The 20,363-nt window shown below is 40.2% G+C and overlaps 2 protein-coding genes across 4 annotated transcripts in view; both read right to left on the bottom strand.

Moving 5' to 3' along the window:
* Positions 1-1,987: 1,987 nt before the first annotated feature.
* Positions 1,988-4,324, bottom strand: kcne4 (potassium voltage-gated channel, Isk-related family, member 4). The gene is made up of 2 exons (XM_028573571.1): positions 4,237-4,324; positions 1,988-3,707 (listed from the first exon to the last, which is right to left on the bottom strand). Exon 2 carries the CDS (start codon positions 3,665-3,667, stop codon positions 3,158-3,160), a length of 510 nt encoding a protein of 169 aa, XP_028429372.1. The 5' UTR covers positions 3,668-3,707; positions 4,237-4,324; the 3' UTR covers positions 1,988-3,157.
* Positions 4,325-6,036: 1,712 nt separating this feature from the next.
* Positions 6,037-20,363, bottom strand: part of acsl3a (acyl-CoA synthetase long chain family member 3a) — a 30,899-nt gene continuing 16,572 nt past the window's right edge. For all 3 annotated transcript variants that reach the window (XM_028572827.1, XM_028572826.1, XM_028572828.1), the window contains 10 exons: positions 20,062-20,212; positions 17,785-17,908; positions 17,574-17,645; positions 12,446-12,585; positions 12,143-12,315; positions 10,791-10,865; positions 10,035-10,223; positions 8,974-9,088; positions 7,741-7,898; positions 6,037-7,648 (listed from right to left, as the gene is read on the bottom strand). In XM_028572827.1, coding sequence (XP_028428628.1) covers positions 7,491-7,648; positions 7,741-7,898; positions 8,974-9,088; positions 10,035-10,223; positions 10,791-10,865; positions 12,143-12,315; positions 12,446-12,585; positions 17,574-17,645; positions 17,785-17,908; positions 20,062-20,212 — 1,355 coding nt within the window. In that variant the 3' untranslated portion in view covers positions 6,037-7,490. The remainder of the gene's footprint in view (positions 7,649-7,740; positions 7,899-8,973; positions 9,089-10,034; positions 10,224-10,790; positions 10,866-12,142; positions 12,316-12,445; positions 12,586-17,573; positions 17,646-17,784; positions 17,909-20,061; positions 20,213-20,363) is intronic.

Below are 20,363 nucleotides of genomic sequence, written 5' to 3'. Positions count from 1 at the left end.
CTTTACCTACCAGTTGTAGAGCTGTAATTGGGCCTTAAAAGTTAGGCCCAACAAGGCCCAAGCCCGACAGATTTTCGGCCCGAGCCCGACAAGTACATTTTGATTGACAGCTTTTTAAAAGCCCAAACCCGTTTACAGCCCAACATTATTCAAATGTACACACGCAAGCCAGGCCCGAGCCCGTGTCAATTGATAGAAATTAAGACAAAGATCTTCAGCTCTAACCAGTTGCTTACTTTGTCTGCCTGTGAAGATTCAATGTGGATTTGTTGCGATGAGACACCTTTTATATATTTGATACATTTTTAATATAAAAATATTGGAATTTGCAGCTTTGATGCTAGAAAGAATGCTGATGAGAGCGGTGAGAGTGCGCAAAACTGCTAATTTGCATGCCAGATATGCCAACAAATAAAATGATGGGCATTCAGTGTCTCCTCCAAACGTTTAGTAATGGTCATGTGAAAGGCTCCTGCAAGTATTACCCATACTGATACTAATTATATTTTAAGGGATGTGAAAGAAATCAGTGTAGTGTAGATCAATTATACATACTCACATTACAAACATCCCTTTCTCCTGAAATCTCAACTTAATGAAAAAGAAGTTTAACGAGGAGACAGAAAGGAGGGAGGAAGGAGGAGGAAAGAATGGAAACAGGAAGGGAAATGGTGGGTTCGAAGTAACTTGTTTCATTAATGGTGTGTATGTGTGGGGCCTGAGGCACGACACAGGCCCCACCACCGACTCCCACAGGGGGACACTAATGACAAACATCCTGCTTCACGATGCAGGAGACACTCTCATCTGCTTCTTATTCTCACCCTGCTTACTCTTACTCGTTCTTTCTCCTGAGAAAATCCCTTGCTTTCTATCCCCCTATCTCTCGCTCTCACACACACAAACACACATACACGCACAAGCACGCACGCACGCACACACACATAAACACACCCATGTGCACGCACACACACACACACACACACACACACACACACACACACACGCACACACTGCTGCTGTTGCACCATAAGAGAGAACAAGGCAGCTTGCACATAGTTTCTTTTACTAGAGAAACAGCATTGCATCCCTCTCAACTTCCTTGTTGATAATAAATGAATGGTTCACTGTGTGGTTGTGTGTGTTCATAAATTATACAGTGCGGTGCTTATGTTGCGCAGGAAATAAGATTTCAAATGCTGTTATCTGTGTCAAGCTGCTCGGATGGTAAGAAGACAGAAAGGGAGAGATACAAAAATGCTTCTGTCTCCCTCTTTAGCTCTTCTTTTCACAGCAATTCACACTTTTACATTTTTATGAATCAAAGTAGGTTTAATGTGGAGGTTTTTACACTGACCAAAACAAAGATCCTTTAAAGTCAAAGTATAACAACAATAACAAATATATAACATCGGTGTAGCATATTTCGTCTGGTTTTTATCTTCAGATAGGGAAACTGTTCATTGTTTGAAGGATAAAGGCTCAGTGACTGTCTTATATCATTTAATATGCTAATACAGTCTGAAGGGTCTTTAGATGGAGTCCATGATCCCTTAATGGGTCTTTTGCATGACCGTGAACCTCCATACCTACTTTACAAATTAATAATAATAAATGATAAAATAAATCTTTATTCAGTTTTAGGCTCCATCAAATGTTTGAGCATTGTCATTTTTAACAGGAACATAATTGGGATAATTGGGACAGTGTGCTGTGTCTCTGTAAGAAATAAAGGGTTAGAGACATGTTTGCCTGAAGATATGAGCCAAAAAGAAGCATTATGCTGCTTTGGTGGAACTGATTCAATTATCTGCCTTATTCCAATGATTTAGGTAGGCTGGCTATCTCTAAAAATATCATGATAATAATAGAGTCACTCTTTCCATGGCTTCATCTTCCTTATTCGTTAAAAGTAACCACAATCAGAAAGCACTACAAGAGTGCCCTCCACTGGTGAAACATCAAAGTTAAAAAAAAGACACTTGTATCAATTCAGAAGCATTTATTGTTTTCTGAAACACTACAAAGACCCTATCAGAAATTAAGCCTCATGAAGTGAAAAATACCAACAATATGTAGAGTGCATTGCTTTCATCAAGTAAACCTACATTATTGACTGTGTATGAATAGTGCTGATCATGAAGCTACAACAAATACATTTTAGTTTAGACAATCTTTCAAGTGGGTTCCAGGTACGTTTCAATACTCAAGACCATGCTGGCAAGAGCAAGTCAAGTTCAGTCCAAAGAGCCAGAAAGGCGGTCTCTCACTCAGTCCCCTGCAGGGTGAGTCATCAGCCCAAACCAGTGAGTTGGTTCTCAGTGTGGCGTCAGAAGTGGGCTCCAGCAGGGTGGGGTCACCATCAAATCAGGCAAGTCATAGTTATACAATGAAATAATATAGTATAATAGTGTGCTGTATAATCACTAATACAAATTGTAAATCATATTTTATTCTTTTGTTCAGTGCAATTATTTTATTATATTTTTTAGATATATTTGGATATTTATATTTATCTGTTAATCTATTAATGAATTATTACAACATATAGCTTGATGTGTGTGTGTGTGTGTGTGTTGACCTGGGTGGTGAGCTGCTGCACACAACTGATAAATGAATAAATGAAGTTGTAGGATTGAATTGAATAATTGCATTACTATCTATAGGTTATGCCAACACATAAAAACATATAAAAAATGACCATTGTAATTATATGTTTCACTCTCACCACGATCACTTGTTTATAAAGAAAAAGAAAGATTGGCCAAATGCATGTATGTGGTTTCATGTTGCTACTGAGAATGTATTATGTAGGTGTGGCACTGAATCAGAACTTGTTCTTACTCTCCTAAATATAGAGAGCAGACAGAGATCATGGAAAAATATCAAACATCAAACGAAAAATATTCTGGACCAATGCCCCCTTTCTAAACTGTCTAACAGCATACATATCACATTGACCAACCTATCAGTCTTGTTTGACTTGTTCCAGCCCTTTTGTGGATATCACATCATGGATGATGTTGACTGTTTGGGCCTCTGTGATATGAAGAAGCCTGAGAACATCCTGTGCTTCTCTCCAGGTGATGTTTCTCCTCTTTTTGGCCGTGGACGGTAACACACAGAGGGTTTTTTTCTGGGTGAAGTTCAGCTTGAATCATCTGCAATTCACGTTCCCCTCCAACCCGTCGGCCGCGCCGTTGTCCGACTCCTCCTCTATGGCGAAGCGCGTGTCCGTGGAGCACAGGGAGCTGATGCTGCTCTCTTCCGTGCACTGTGCGCACGCCAGCGGTGATGGCAGCGCGCCCTCGTAGTGGAGATGCCCGAAGTTGTTGCCGTGGTTACCGCAGAAAGGCAGGGACACCTGCACCGAGCGCAGCTCCGAGACGGCGGCGGGAAAGGTAAGGCTGTGTTTCTTGGGGAGCGCGCCCCACTCCCGCTGCTCCTCCTCGTGCACGAGGCGCGTGAAGATGTTGATTCTCCTTTTCTCTCTCCTTTTGGAGCGGAAGTAGCCCAGCATTATACCACAGAGGAAGATTCCGTAGAAAGACATGACTATTAATATGTACAGGTACGCGTCGTTTTTGTCCGCCTGGGAGTGCGCGGTGCTCTGCGTGTGCAGGAAGAGGCGTTTGGGTGATGCTGTGGAGTTTTCCAACTGTTCCATTTTTTTCAGTGCAGCCTATGTGGAAGACCTAGAAAGTGCGCTGAAAAAGATACAGAAGTACATCCATAAATATGAGTTGAATTGTCTTTTCACCTTTATGCACGATTTACGCACAAGGATACGTTCCCAGTGACTGGAGTTTTGCTGTAAAGGGATTGCAAAGTGATGACAAACTGTGAATACATTTACAGAGTCATGTTCATTCCAATGAAAAGCAAATATAACCCAACAGATAAATAATCATCATTTGCCATGGAATTGTTTTTCGCAAATGGAATTCAGAACAGTTTACGGTTTATTGCATTTTATTTCAAATGCAACTTTCAAGTTACAAGTTTCCGTCAGGATACTTTAATAAACAACCTCTCGTTCTTCTGAAAATATATTGATTTTTTAAAAGTTTTTTTAGTTTGCTATTTCTGTTCATTCTTCATGAGGAAAACACTTTCCAGTGGTTAAGAAAAAGTTACTAAAAGTTTAAACAAAATGATTAAGTATATATAAAACTAAACTAACAATAAGCCTATGTAAACAGTAACGGATTCATAAAACAAAAACTGTCTACTCACCAAACTGAAGAGCTATGTCTCATGTGAATCGCTTGTGTCTCCTTGCAGCTCCTCTGGAGTTTGGCAGCACTACTAAATGGATGAAGTTATTTATATAGAGACCCTGCAGTGCCATAAGTCACGTGACGGGGACTGATTGTAAGATGAGTCCTGGGTGTATGGAAGCCCTGAAGGGACGGCATGTTAAAAATGAAGAAGAAAAAACGACATTTATCTTTTAACATTATTCACGCCTCTAGGGGGTTCTAATGGAATCATCAAATGCCCATGAGTATATTAGACTTACTAAGTTACTGATAGGCCAAAAGAAAGAGACCCAATGGAATGGAATAGAAAAATACATTTAAGAAGAACGCTTTAGAAACTGGTGATAAAAGTCTATTAATCCTAAAGTCATTCAATCACACTCTCTGGATGCATGGCCATATCTAAAAATGCCAGGCTGGTCCGGTTTCATTATTTTCCATCAGACCTTCTGGAGTATTAACAATAAATACATCTACTCTCCTCATCTCATCACACAGGATTTTTAAATTTCCTTTCCTGAGCCTATGCCTAAGCATACCTATGCCAATTATGTCTTTCAGTACACTCACCACGGCACATACTGTAATACAGAGAGGGACAGTCAGAGACACACCATGATACCGTGGTGGTATTCATGCTGACAAATATTCAGATGATTTACAATTAAGTCTGAAGGGACATTTATTATATCCAGTGAAATAGTAAAAGTCCAGTAAAAAGTACTCAGATTACTTAAGTTTAAGTACAAATTCAACAATTCAAAAATATGTTGGGGCCACAACTAGCCACTGCCAAAAAGATTAGAAAGCTTTGGTTTAGCCCTGTTACATGCTTCTTGTGCTTTTTGATTGTCCAGCAATGCATTGTATTTTATAAGCTTGTCATATGTTTAGTCAATGCGAAGTCTTAATCTAAAAAGTAACTTTAACTGTCAAATACATGTAATGGAGTAAAAAGTGCAATATCTCCCTCTGACATAGTTCAGCATAAAATGGAAATGCTCAAGTAAAGTGAACATATTGAATAGTTAAGAGTAGCACTGAAGTAAATTGTTACTTTTTGCCAGTGCAGAATTCTACGTTGAAGTTAGGATTTTGGAAACATGAACAGAGATAGAATCCTGCAGCTGCTTAGTGCATGTATCACCAACTCTGTGGGACTACAGAAACAATTTAGAAGTAAATACAGAGACAAAGCTCTAATTAACAGGCAGTGGACATCTTTTTGCTGGTTAACTGGTTTGCTGTTTACACTAGCGTTTTAAATTTAACAGTTTAAAGTGATTTTTCTAAGGGCGACTCCTTTTCTTTTAAAAATGTCATCTCTATATGACTTTTTAATTTAATTTGACTCAACTTCTCCCTTTTCGCCAGACACAGCCAAGGATCAGGCTGAATGGTGAGCATTAATGAATGAATTGGATTAGGTTCACTCATCATTCACTCATCACTTATTACTATTATTGAATCAGTAAAGGCTGATTTCACTCCTTTCAGCTGTAGCAGACATAAATATATGTCATCATCTGTCTTTCTTTTAGTCACATAGAGATCAATTTCCCACCCAATGAGACTGATATGCTGAATACAAAATAAGTATAGTGCTTAATACTTTCAATCGAATTAATTAGACTTGGTGACTGTGGCAGAAATATTAAATGATTTTTTTCAAGACAATAAAAGACACCTTCATGTAGACCAAACACAATCTTTATTTTCTTCATTTGAGTAGTTTTCCAAAGGCAAATTACAAATAAATAGTTAGATGCACTTATGTTACAATGCAGGCTCTGGTTATATATATATATATATATATATATATATATATATATGTGTGTGTGTGTGTGTGTGTGTGTGTGTGTGTGTGCATATACACTCACGGAGAAAGTTATGGAATAGAAAAGGGGTGACTCAGAATCACAAGAGAAGGCAACAGGTGTCACATTGTGAGGAATTCTGGGGCCATGTTTGTGCCGAGTATGGACTTGAGTCACACACGTAGTCATACTTGTGCAGATTACAAAAATATGTGACTTTAAGATGGTAATGACAGTCCTGCTGAATAAATGTTTGCCACACACACTGAAGTCGCACTTGTCAAAGTGAGCTAATTTTGCAACCCACCCAGGCACATTGAGAAAATTGTATTTATGTCCTATCTGTAATCAACTGCCTTATTTGGACAGACATGATACATTTTCATAGTGCACTATGATTTTTCAAATATGACAATGATTACACAGTCATTTCATTTGTAATACAATCAAGTACATGTGCATTTTTGTGAACAATGTGGTCTGTACAGCACATAAAAAGTATACTCTATCGCTGTAGGAAAATATAATAGACTAAACAACAGTGCATCTTTGTTTCTTTTCTTTCTAAATAAGACTATTAGGTGCAATTTATTCTCATTTTCGAAAAAAAGACAATGGCCTTAATGTTGATAATGAAAAAGATAAAAATTGTTCGACCAGATATGACCTTAGCAGTTTTTTTGACCAAGCTGCTCTCATTAGCCCTCAAATGACTTTGTGCTTTTGGTATCAATATGTACTGATGAGAGACGCCCCACATCCAGGGGAGTCAAAGTCCCACTGTGGGTGGGAGACAAAATAAACAATTGTTAGAAAAAAGAAGGGAAAAAAAAAGAAACAAAAGACTGTCTCCTGACCTGCAGGAAGTATACATTTGAAACTTTAAAGTTAAATAAGAGAATCAACATGAATTTAAGGAAAGATTTAGAGACATATGTAACCAATCTAGTGTCTTATAGGTGGGCACAAAGCAAACAGGGCAACAAACCTGACCGCCCAACCTGAGCTTCTGCCGTGGCATTCAGAAAGAGTTCAACAGACAACATCAGCTAACACACCATCTGTTTCATAACTCGCATCTGGAACAATAAAGATCCCCACAAAGAGGTCATACACCTGGGCGAAAAGAAGGGAAAAGGCTGCAGTGGACAGGGATTTCTTGTGTTTTCTTTTTCAGCCCGTCTTTCTTTAGTTACAAATTCAAGTAAAAGCTGGTTCCATGATGGAATTGGTAACACCCTACCCTTAAGCTTCTTTCTGTTAATAGTTACCACAAATTCAGGTCAGGGTGGCTCTTATGCTCATGGGAAGGGATATACTGTAGAGGAGCAGTGAAAGGGTACTAGGAGTGTTCAGAGTCAAGTGTTGGTCGGTGCTTTGAGAGTGAACAATGCTGTTCTGGTCCTTGTCGTTATTTCCCACCGTACATTCGCTCAATGTCGTCCTGGTAATGTGTTTTCAGCTCCTTGCGTTTGAGCTTGAATGCATCAGTTACTAATCCTGTCTCAGGAGTCCATGGGTCTGGGCTCAGACAGATCTTGAGAGGGATCTCAAAGCGCTCTAGCTGGGCTACGACAGAAAGAAGAAGAAGAAATATTATCTCGTAACTCAACCCTAAAACATTCCAACACAGTAAAACCTCTTCTTTAACCTCCTCTGACCTGCTAGAGCAGCCTCAGTGATGGTCTTGAGGACCAGCTCCTCCATGACCTTACTTTCGCACAGCTCCTCCCGTGTGCCTTGAATACCGTACTGGTCAGCCAGAGCCAGCAACTGCTTCTGATTGGGCACCACAAAGCCAATCACGTATGTCTCGTCACTGAAAACCGGGAGGAGAGGAGACCACAAGAGGGATGTCAAAATGAAAGAAAAACAAAGTCAGAAGTATATTCTAGAGAGTGAATGTTCAGCCGAATAAGGTGATGCAGCGCAAACTTGCTTGCGCAAACCATAAATTCTTCACCAAGTGAGATATTTAACCATACAAGGAAATGGAAACAATCTATGCCTGAGCAGAGCGTGAACAGATTACAACCACCAAATATCTTCAAAACACTGGGCTGTTTCACTGACACAACTGAATAACATACTCACAGTGTCAAATATGACACTGTTAAGTTCTTAACAAACACAGATTCTGTTTACATTCAGTGTTACTCACCAAAACTTGTGCGTATCCTTGAGATTGAACAGGTTGAATGCATTTCCTCATAAAACATTTGCAAGGCTTCTTTTTCTTAAAAGTTTATAATCTGCATTGTTTACATCTATGTTAACTTGCTAATGGTCTTTTTCTAGTTCTTCTTCCCTGCCTCCATGGTACATTATTGCCACCTGTAGATCAGTGGAATAGTGGGCAGGAATGTGTATCTCATCACCCACTTGCTAGTGCTCGTGTGCACGTGCATGGGAACAAACAAAACTAGGACCCGCTCATAAAGACATGACTTCACAGTGCTCACTTGAAGCATTGCAGTCATAAGATGTAATAGTTATTGTCAAGCCGTAGCCTCGGCACTTGGCTTTATCGACAGTAAGCTATTTGTTATAAATATCACTGGAAATAGAAAAAAGACCATGCTGTGAGGTTGGTTTTATAGCTGTTTGCTACAAACAGCCGCCTGTCGTTGATAGAAAACAGGGTTGGGGGTTGATGAGAGTGAGCTTTTTGAAGTAAAGTTTTAACATTCAGAAAGTAATGGAGGAGACGCTAAGCTATGACCTCATGGATCCTCTTACATCTAACTGAAAATGTAAGCACTGAGCCACACAAAATTTTTTAAAAAGTCTACATACACATTTAAACAATAGAATCACTTTTTACACACTTACACACACACACACACACACACACACACACACACACACACACACACACACACACACACACACACCTGTTTGCATAGGCACAAATGTTCTCGACCAGAGGGCAGTTCTTCAACATGGCCTCCACCTTTCCCAGGGAGACGTACTCTCCTGCCTGCAGCTTCACCAAGTCTTTCTTACGATCTGGAAACACAGCAGAGACAGCTGCCTGTAATAATGTGCATTTCCATGTGAATGTCTATAAGTGGGGATATGTTTGTGTTTCTTGAAAAAAAGGGAAGAAGCTGGGGCAAGGGCCCAATTTACACTTACACTTCCTGAACAAATTCGTTCAGGAAGACTTCTAAATAACTTCAATCACCACTATCTCTTCTTAAAACTATTCAGCTGTTAAGAGGCGTTCACTTTTTAGTAAACCAACCTAAATTGGCCACGGAATTCATTATCCAATCAAAGCATGACATCCTGCTTTAAATGTCTTCTCTCCTTGCCATCAGCTGTCTTTTCAGGCAAACGTGCAACCCTCCTCCTCCCCTTCCACCTCCGGGCATCATCAACCACGGCAACCTGAGTCCCTTTCCGGCAGATAATTCCTTCGTTCGGTCTCCGGGTTCCTTCTCCACCATCACCAGTGTCTAGGCTCCATCGCGGGGGAATATGTCTGGCTTCTCTACCCCTTTAAAATATATTTAACGATGGAGTCTAATCCCCAAAGACTCTGTACATTTCATATTATGCTTATGTACAATAAATCTTTGCATATCTGCAACAAAGTCTCTCCTGATTGAACTGTGTATATCTGACCAGTGTCATCTAGATAACAGAGAAGAATTGGGGGTTCTGGCTGACTAAAGTAAACAGGACTGTGGAGTATTTCTGGGAAGTGAGGTACAATCTGATTTGTTACAAGGCTTCCTGTCAGACTGATGGATGAAAGTAGAGGAGAGAGGTTGTCTGGAAATAATCCAGGAATCTGGGGCACAATGTTGATATAGTAGCAAACCAGGGCAGATTCATCCAAGTGGTAATCTGCATCTATAAAACCACCTACAGTATATATATCCTCTTCTACTCAACAATTCCAACCATTTCTCATTTAACCAGTATCCATCCATCCACCTCTCCTCACCAATTATCTTGAGGCACCCATCTTCTTGAAACTCTCCGATGTCTCCGGTACAGAACCACCGCTGGCCGTTCTCATCGACAAAGAAATCTTGGTTTTTCGCCTCGTTCTTGTAGTATCCCATGGTTACGTTGGGTCCACCAATCAGAATCTCTCCTCTTGGGTGTGGCTTGTCAGTTCTACGATAACCACCTGAAAGCAGGGTTTAAAGTCAGTGGGTTGCAAATGAAAATGCAATAAAACAAACCTTCAGTTCTTTCGTTCCTGCTACATAATAATTTTGAGGAGATAAAAACCTGACAGTATGTTTACTCTAGATTCCATTTTTGTTCTGCAAGCCAAGCAGGCAATAAACTCAACTTGATAAGTATCAAGATTTAACTGAGCGTATTAAATAATGAGTTATGATCCCTTACATAAAAAGATGGAGGTTTTACAGTAGTGGAAGGCAAATAACTTTCCTTAAAAGGTTATGGACCAGCTACAGTGGTCTCTCCTGAAAAGCGGACAGTCTCACTGGCCTGGGGAATGATTCATGCTGAATGCATTGGTAAAGAAAAGTGTTCATGTGTGTTTGTGCATGTGCTGACGTGAAAAAAAGAAAAGCAACAAGGACTGATTGCCCGAATACGTACCTGTTATTCCATGTGACGTTGTATTATTTTATCATGGAATCTGTGTGTGTGTGTGTGTGTGTGTGCGTGTGTGCATGTGTGTTTTTGTGTGTGTTTGTGTGTGGCTCTTCTCCAAATCACTCACCCTCCACCCAGTCTTTGAGCTTGATTTCACAGCAAACCAGCGGCCCTCCCACTCTCCCAGTGCTGTAATCCCACACTAGAACACATAACGAACACACACACGTGATCAGAAAGCACCGCAGCATCAAGGTATGACCTTTATTACCATTGCAACACAACCTCACTTGTTCCCTCGCCATGGAAACCCCATCCCAAAGGAATGTCCACAAAACAATGTTTTGCTGACCGCAGTGGAGAGTGACAGGCAGCGGGCCGCTCTGTTGGTTTAGTCTGTCCTGGGAAAGGCTGGGAGTATTTCCATTATTTGACAAATGTGTTGGCAATGAAAGCTGATAGATAAGCTACACAGTTCATAACAGATTATTACGACAGCCATCACCACCACAGCTATGAGTGGCATTCTTTTACGCACAACCCAAGCACAAAATATCTACTTATTATTTACTCTGATCTATTTTCCCATCACTGCTGTAAAATTATCTTTCCATATTCATGTCCTCCCAATGACTGTATCTCAGCTTGCAGGTTGTGGAAATGTGAAATCGTTTTCCAAGTAACTTCCCATATTTGCTCAATGCAACATTACCAGCGAATGAATCTTCATTTGGAGCAATTTACTTCTTTAATTCTATTTTATTTAAAATAGAAGTCGCTCCTGTTGATATACAGTATATTGCTGTCCTCTCCCATTGAGTTATTGCAGATAAGACTACAAGTCTACAGCCATGCAAGCAGCTCTGTAACACTGGCACAGCACTGCGTGAGCTAAATGCTAACATTAGCATGCTAACATGCTCACAATGGCAATGCTTACATCCTGATGCTTTGCAGGTATTATGTTTATCATGGTCATCAGCGCACTTTAGCCTGTTAGCATGCATGTTAATTAGCTAATTAGCATTAAACAGTATAGCTGAGGCTGATGTCATTAGTTTCTTTATTTGTTGGATGTTCCCACAGACAGTTTAAAAGAAGTTGATGTAGCCACCGTAATTTCACCCATTGCTTTGTGGACTACCGATTTGATGCCTTGAGTTTGGCATTTTGGACGTTGCCATTTTTGCTTCGCCATCTTGGTTTTATGGTGCCAAAGGTGACCATAGATGGATGAGAGAGTGGAGCTAAGTTATCAGCTGGCAGTAGCTAGCTATCTTGCAGCTTTTTCAATCACAAGGTAGCCACGCCCTAAATCATACCCTGCTTTATTATTCAAATGACTCAAATTGGAACATAATTTACAAAATTCATTTTTCTGGCCAATAGCTGCCGTTTAGATAATTCTGTAATATTTTATTTATTATTATTTTTATTTGTTTTTCTCTAGACCACTTTGTGACTCTCATTGTTGCTTACGCTCGCTAATGGTTCCAGCACCGCAGGTCTCCGTCAGGCCGTATCCCTGACCCACCGGGCAGCATAAACACACATTCATGAAGCGTTGCGTGGTGGCGGAGAGCGGCGCGCCACCTGACAACAACACCCGCGTCCGACCTCCGAGCAGAGAGCGAATTTTCCTGAACACCAGCCTGGATGGATAAACAGAAGGCAGTGGTACATTAACAGGGGGAGTGGAGAACAGAAACGAACGTGAGCCCTGAGAATAACATGAAGAAATGATTTAACTCTTAATGCCACTGTAACAACTCATCTACACACTTGTCACATAGAGGTGTGCTGTATCCTTTGGCAAGCTGCTCCAGTTTGTAGTTGTATGCCAGAATGAAGAGTGTTCTCTGGACACAGTTCATCTCCTCCACCTTGGTCATCACGTTCTTATAGATACGATCCATGATCTCCTGGAACCAGGAAGAGGAACAGGGACGGAGGTGAGATAGAGTGAAAGAAAGAGAAGTGTCGAGATATAGGGTAAGACTAATGCATAAATAAGAGAAAAGGCGGGAGTAATATGTAAGACTTGAAAAGGTCAAAACCTTCTACTTTTTATTAGTATGGTTTAAAAGCTTAAAGGGAAAGTTCACCCCCAAAATCAAAAATACATACATACTATTTATCAATTTAGATTGTTTTGATGTGAGTTGCCCAGTGTTGAACATATCGGCTGAAGAGATGACAGCCATCTCTCCGATATAATGGAACTAGATGGCAAAAAATACATTTGAAAACTCAACAGCAATGTCTCTTTTTAGAAATCATAACCCAGTTACTCAAGATGATCCACAGACCTGATAGTGAGCAGTTTCATGTAGGAACTATTTTCTTTCTACCAAACTAGACCTGCCAACTGTATCACCGCGCATAAGGAAGCGCACTCATGGATGTGAGGTTTAACGTTACTACTTTAGTTACTAGTCTGATTGGTGCTAGGCAGGTAGAATAAAGTGGGTTTACGTGAGAGAATTAAGTGAATGTGTTTATTTGCCTTGGATTTCTTAGTCAGGTATAAATAAATAGGGTGAGCTGGTGATAGGAACAGGATTGTGCTGGGAATATCAAAGGCCTTGGTATTATTTTGTGTCTTGGCTAGAAAACGGTTGCATGCCTTACTTATCTTGGTTTTTTCAGTTTCCTTCTAACAGTCTAAGGGACTGCAGTGGAGAGAACTGAAACCCATAGATCAAGAACACTTCATTATCCAAATCAGCAGTGTCTTCAAAAGCTGGACTCAGTTAAATCGGGAAAAGGGCACAAACTAAAAACAATAAAAACCAGCTGGTCCCTGTGTGTGTGTGTGTGTGTGTGTGTGTGTGTGTGTGTGTGTGTGTGTGTGCGCGTGTGTGCGTGTGTGTGTCTGTGTATGTATTTGTGGGTGAAGCTAAAGCAGTGAGAGAGGAAGTCGACACAGGATTCAAGCAGCAGCCCGTTGTCATATCACAGCAAACAAGTACGTGTGCATGAGTATGTGTGTTAGTGTGTATGAGTGTGTGTGTGTGTATGTGTATGTCTGTGTGTGTGTGTGTGTGTGTGTGTGTGTGTGTGTGTGTGTGTGTGTGTGTGTGTGTGTGTGTGTGTGTGTGTCGTGGGGATAACCACATGGGTCTTTCTCACGTTCTGTTTACAGCTGTGAATGGTTCCAGACACTGGGGCCCTCTGCCCTTTACACTATGACCGCTGGGAGATGGGGGGTGGGGGTGGGGCTGAGCTCATGGTGTGAGAGAGAGGGAAAGAATACAGCGGCAAGGGCGTATTGTCTCCAACTAGCCGGCATACAGTCTAGCCAACAAGAACAATGGAATTATAATCTCCTATTGTCAGGGGTTTAGTCATTTTGTTTCATCAACTAGTCAATGAAAATAAACCACACACAAAAAGTAGACCACTTCTCAACTTTTGTCATTACTCATTGACAATGCATGCAAGTTTATTGTATTGTGGTGCATGGTAAATGATGTGATATTAAAAGGACAGTTCATCCCCAAATCAAAAATGCGTATTTTCCTCCTACCTTTCGGGCTATTTATCAGTCTAGACTGTTTTGGTGTGAGTTGCCAAGTGTCGGAGTTGTGGAGATGTCTGCCTTCCATCCAAAAGTAACAACAAAAAATTACATTTGAAAAACTCAATAGCAATGTCTCTTTCCAGAAATCATGACCCCTGGTTACTCAAGATAATCCACAGACCTGGACCCATATTCATCAAGCCTCTGAGAATTACTCACAAGAACACTGCTAAGAATTGACTTAAGAGTAAAAAACTTCTTCGCTTAAAAGTTAAGTGTGAATTATATAGGACTTTCCCAACTCTTTTTTTAAGCGGCGCGCGACAAAGCGGAAGCATGAACGAGCTCCTGGGCAACCGGATGCCAGGACTCCATGAGTGACTGCAAGTCTCTTTTGTAAACTTACTGGGTTAAGATGAGTTCTTTATGGCGAATGAAAGGCTCGATCCGGTTCGTGTAACGCTTATAAGTTAAGTTTTCTAAGCACAAATGGACATTTGGAAAAACAGAAAAATGGGTTCCAATATCCAATTTTTCATTTTTTTCCGCATTGACAAATTAAAAAATTGGATCTTCCAATTTTTTGTTTTTATTCAGAGGATCAGAAATTTAGAAAATTACAAAATTGCGTCTGGGCTCCAATTATTCAATACTGCAATGGTATTCCCTCCTTCGTTCCGCCTAGCCCCCCCCCCCCACACACACACACACACACACTCGAAACCATCAGTTGCAAGCACCTATGACCCCAAAGTCTATTATTTTTATTTATTTTTTTGGTCCATATGCAGTTAATGACCTGCATATTCCGCAAAGTAGAGGAAGAGAATACCATTGCAGTATTGAATAATTGGAGCTCGGACGCAATTTTGTATTTTTCTCAATTTCTGATCCTCTGAATAAAAAACTGTTTAAAGATCCAATTTTTTAATTTGTCAAGGTGGAAAATAATGAAAAATTGGATATTTGAACCCATTTTTCTGTTTCCAAATGTCCGTTTGTGCTTAGAAAATTTAACTGATAAGCGTTACACTGACCTGATCCGACCAAGTATTAAATGAAATCGAAGCACTGACGTCAATGCTGCTGCCAGTTCTGCAGTTGTTTATCTTTTTCTTCTTTTTCTAGTCCGTAAAAAGAGCAATGTCGGTAGCCTTTCCTCATTAGCGCCACCTCTGTTCAGGAGAAGACTGCAACTAGTGTCACGACCACCAGCGCGGGTATAAATAGTTAAGGCGATTCCATGACGTCACATTTGCGCGTGCCAGCTGGGCTGCGGCCAGTATAATTCACGCTTCAGTTATCTCAGTTGTAATTTGAGTGTGTAGAAATATATCTTAAGTATCAGTCTTAGAGGTGATTCACAACGCTTTGCTGTGCCACAAACAGGATTTTGGATGACGACATAAAGATGGACCAATCACTGAATAGATTACCTTATTTAAGAATATTCTCAGATAAATTCACATTGAATGGTGAAAGTCCTGAGAGGAGTTTACATTCAACAGACAATTGACAATAAAGAATTTCAAGATAATACAAATTGTTCAAGTTGGAAATGAAAGATAAACACGTTTTTCACCATGTCTTAATTACAAATTTTATATAGCCTAGATGTTATGATATTTTATGCCTGCTCTGTCCAAACGATACCGTTTGATTAACTGCTCGTCGTCAAACATTTCAAAAATGTTCTTCCTCTCCTGAAAAATGTGTGCACATCTCTGTCTCCTCAGTGCCATCACAATCCCCTACTGGCAACTCCCAACCACTTGAGAGAACTCTCGAGCTGTCTAAAATAACTGGGAGAGTAAGAGGGATTCTTAGCTTTAAGAAATTCGATAACTTGCTTTTATAATTAAGTTTGAAAGTAGGAGTACATTTCATTAATTCTCAGCACTTAAGACTAAAATGGCACTTTGAGAAGCTTGATAAATACGGGCCCTGGTTGTTAGCAGTTTCATGTGGGGACTATTTTCTATTTCCTTTCTACTAAACAAAACCGGCCAACCGTATCAAAGTGCAGAAGGAATAGTTTAATACTGCTAGCTCACCTGAGCATGAAACCACTCACAACTATGTCAGTGGATTATATTTAGTAACCGGATCATGATTTCTGGAAAGAGACATTGCTGTTGAGTTTTTATAAATGTATTTTTTTTGGCTGAGTGCCATCTAGTTCCATTATACTGGAGAGAAGGTCGACATCTCCAACATTGGGCAACTCATACCAAACAATCTAGATTGATAAATAGCACTGCAGGTAAGAGGAATATGCATTTTGGGGTGAACTGTCCCTTTAAGTGTAAAAAACTTCATGATCGTAGCCAGCTAGCTAGCTAGTGCTAGCTGACTAGCTACAGTAGATCACAACAAAAGTATAACCAGAATATCAAACTTGAAGTGGAAATATCTTGTAAACACAACACTAACCCAATATCACCTTATAACGTTGAATGTTGAAGTGTATAGTGGGGTTTTGGAGTTTGTTGTAACTGAAAAGCTGCATGCTGCAGCTGGAAATGAAGTTGTTGGAGCTGTGAGACTGAAACGTTGCAGGCAGTAACACTAAAGGAATCTACTGAAAATTGCTACAATGTACCGTAGAGTTGAAAGGAACTGCTGAGTCAAATAATAAATCTTTGTGGTTGGTCACTATGAGTGACCACTATCACATACACAGAGTCATTTGATGCAGTGTCAATTTAAAAAGTGAATTATAGCAGCTTTAAAATCTCAGATTTTGGAGTGCAATGATCCATCAACCATATTAATGGCTCTGTGGATACCCTATTAGATGAATTTATTGACTGCACACTTTCATTTTTCAGCTCACACTGCATGCCCTACTTTTGTTCCCCCAAATTGTGAACTCTTAAAACTAACATAGCACTTAAGAACGATGGAACACTAGCTCTGCTTTTTGACAAAATTAATACAGCCCTGCTAAATTTTGAGTAAAGCCCATCCTGGCGTCATCACTGCTGAAATGGATTAATCACTTAAATATTACTTCAAAGACAAGAAGGACTAGACAACCTTGAATATGCCATTTTAGCCCGTGGGTGTCTAACACTGTTGTGATGAAGAGCAGAAATTGGCAAGCGGTACAGGCGAGGAGGCATAGAGTATCTACGTCACAGTCTTTCCAGAGACAGAGTCCAGCAGATCCAGGGCTGCTGGACTCTGTCACTGCTACTCCACAGCTGGACTATCAACAAAGACTGAGTATCTGACCTGCTTCCAGACCAGACCAAACAACATTGTTTGAAACACTTACACAGACTTGAAGAGTGACTAAATGAGAGATACTGTAAAGGTTAAGGCTTCTCAAACATTATACTGTATAAAGCATAGTTTTGTGCTGAGTGTACTGTCTTGACGTACCGGGACAGCTGCCATCAGAGTGGGCTGCAGTGCGCTGGCGTCCCCCTTGGTTCCTTTCTTGATCTTGGTTGACTTTTGGTGGGAAAAAGAAGCACAATAATGGTTGCACGCATCAGATTTGGAGCGTATCATTTGTATTAAGACTTGAAATCTATTTTCCAGAGGAATTTTGATGAAACGCAAAAACAGTCGAGTTTCAGTCATACGTTACCTGGTCAGCTAGAGTCTGAGGTGAGGAATAACCGATCCTACAGCCATGAGAAAAACATACAAGCTCTGCACTGAGCTCCAGTACATGGGCGAGAGGCAGGTAGCCAATGTAGGTGTCCTCCTCACTGTAAACACAAATACACTCTTTGAAACACACTCTGAAAGTAACCAATGCCATCTGATTCAGGCATTAGCTAACAATAATAATAATAATAATGTATACTTTGTTAATTCCTCTTGGGGACATTTTTTCAATCTGTTATTTTATTCTTACACACACAGGAAATACACACACATGCATTGGAGGGATGTCAGAGTGAGGGGACCCAGAACAGTTGGGGGTTTGCAGTGCCCAGGAGGTGAACTGGAAACTCCAGCTACCAGTCCACTCCATACTTGGTCTGTGCAGGGACTTGAACCAGCAATACTTTGGTTCCCAAGCCAAGTCCCCTCGGACTGAGCTACTGCCACCCTAAATTAAGTTCATCAAGCTGAATAAATGTACATGTACAGTCTCCTGTATAATCAGTTTTAATCCAAACTAATAATATATAATGATCTCTGAAATCATAAATCATATTATAGTAATCTTCGGAAGATAAATGCTGTGCATCAGAAAGATTATCTGAACAAAATAGAGGACATATTTTCCTTTGTTTGGACTTGAAAATTATCCATCTGGTCACATATTTATCCAAACACAATTTCTGTCTGCAATTCAGAGCATACACAAGGTTTACAAAAGATATTACTTAATATGCAAAGGAAAGCCATCATTTTTATAAGAAGTATGATTGAGATTGTAAAATCCGTAACCCCTCTATCATTCATGCTTCTCACCCTAACTCCCAACCCTCCTAGTTTCTTTTTTCCACACATACTGAACTCCCTTCCTTCTGCATTTCCTTCCACCCCCGTCTCATTCCCCAGAGAGAAGGGTTGGTTTTTGTTTTAATGTAAACACTTTGTGTTTGTATGATGGTACTAGCTGGCTCATACTTGTGCACGTGCTCAGTTGACATGGAAGCCCCGACCAAGTACTTAGCCCCAAAGAGCATTTGGCGTTTTCTTTAAACACAGTATCACTCAACCTTATAGCCAACCAGAGCCAGTGGCAGTACAGATTAGTCAAAGAGGAGAGTTTGAAACAGCAAAGAAGAAGTGAATGTCCTCACTGTGGTGATATAATGCAATTTAAACTGCCTGTCTCTCAGATCTTCAGATACACTGAGCTGAGGAGACATTCTCAGGCATGAACGGAGGTAGGTGTACAGTGCCCTGCTCACTTTGGGCAAACAGTAATAGCAATAGAAATAAAAAGGCAATAGTGTATATTATTCTGCTCACAATAGTAATGTAAAAGTACAAAGATACAATCTTTTTGTCCCAGAAAACATCACTTTCAGCCGGCAGTCCTCCTTCAAAAGAAGGTCCACCAGTCAAATGGCTTGAATTGGTTTAGGTTAAAGAAATAGTTCAACATTTTGGGACACACGCTTATTTGCTGTGTTGCCAGAAGTTACAAGAGAAGTCTGATACCATTGTTCCAATGATTTTTAATTCCAAAGCCCCAATAGTCTGAAAAATGTCCCATTGGACCGGAAGCCTATTCACACAGACCGTTATCTCGAAAACAAACACACAAACAGGACCGTTTCTCCAAATATACGCTCCACACTCAGCATATTAATTATTATGCAGAATGACGTAATTAGTAAACAGAAAAAGTAACTGTATTCTGTTAAAGTTAGAGTTCAAATTATCGATACATTTAGTAAAAATGGGGATTATTAGCTGGATTACAACATTAAATCTCACTCTAGTCTCAGTCAACACTCTAATCAACACTCTACTCTTGAGTGAAACCATAGTTTACAGTTGCCAATTCATTATCATGGCCTCTAATGTAGTGAAAAAAATGCTTTCACTAAGTGGAAATTTCGCCATTATTTTGTATTTTAAACAGAGAAGGGGAACATTAAAGTAATCCAAAAGTAATGGAAAGTAATAAAGTTGTTACTTTAATATTGTGATATTTTGGATTAGGTTACTGCAAAACTCCTGCTGAAACAAGCTCTCCACAGATGGAAGTAATGTGAAGTGTTGATTGAGGGGGTTGTGAGTGCTAGGTGTGTGATGGCTCTGAGGTTAATATCTGAGAGATTGGGAATGGCCAGGCAGATGATTTTGGAGGCAGTGTGTGATGCTGGTAAGTACTGCACAGGTAATTATTAATTGTATCGGAAAGGAGTTTCAGATATGAGTTTGTGTTACCTACCAGAGGTTGGGTATCCGCTCAGCCATGCCTGTGATGCAAGCGATGATGTTGCTATGGGAGATCATGACTCCCTTTGGTATGCCTGTGGATCCACTGGTGTACATGATGACTGCAATGTCTGAAGGCAGCACCGGCTTGCGCTCATGTGCGGCTGTGAAGTGAAAGTGAGAACACACATACATGCACAAACACTGAGTGTGAGCTGAATGCGAGAAGACAGCATTAGAGTAATGGCTTAAGTAATGGCTGACAATACATTGTGATTTGTGTTTATTGACTGACCACACACACAAGAACACAGA

The sequence above is a fragment of the Perca flavescens genome, chromosome 3 (genome assembly GCF_004354835.1).
Source record: "Perca flavescens isolate YP-PL-M2 chromosome 3, PFLA_1.0, whole genome shotgun sequence".
In the NCBI taxonomy this organism is placed as follows: domain Eukaryota; kingdom Metazoa; phylum Chordata; class Actinopteri; order Perciformes; family Percidae; genus Perca; species Perca flavescens.
This window is presented reverse-complemented; position numbering and strand designations above follow the sequence as displayed.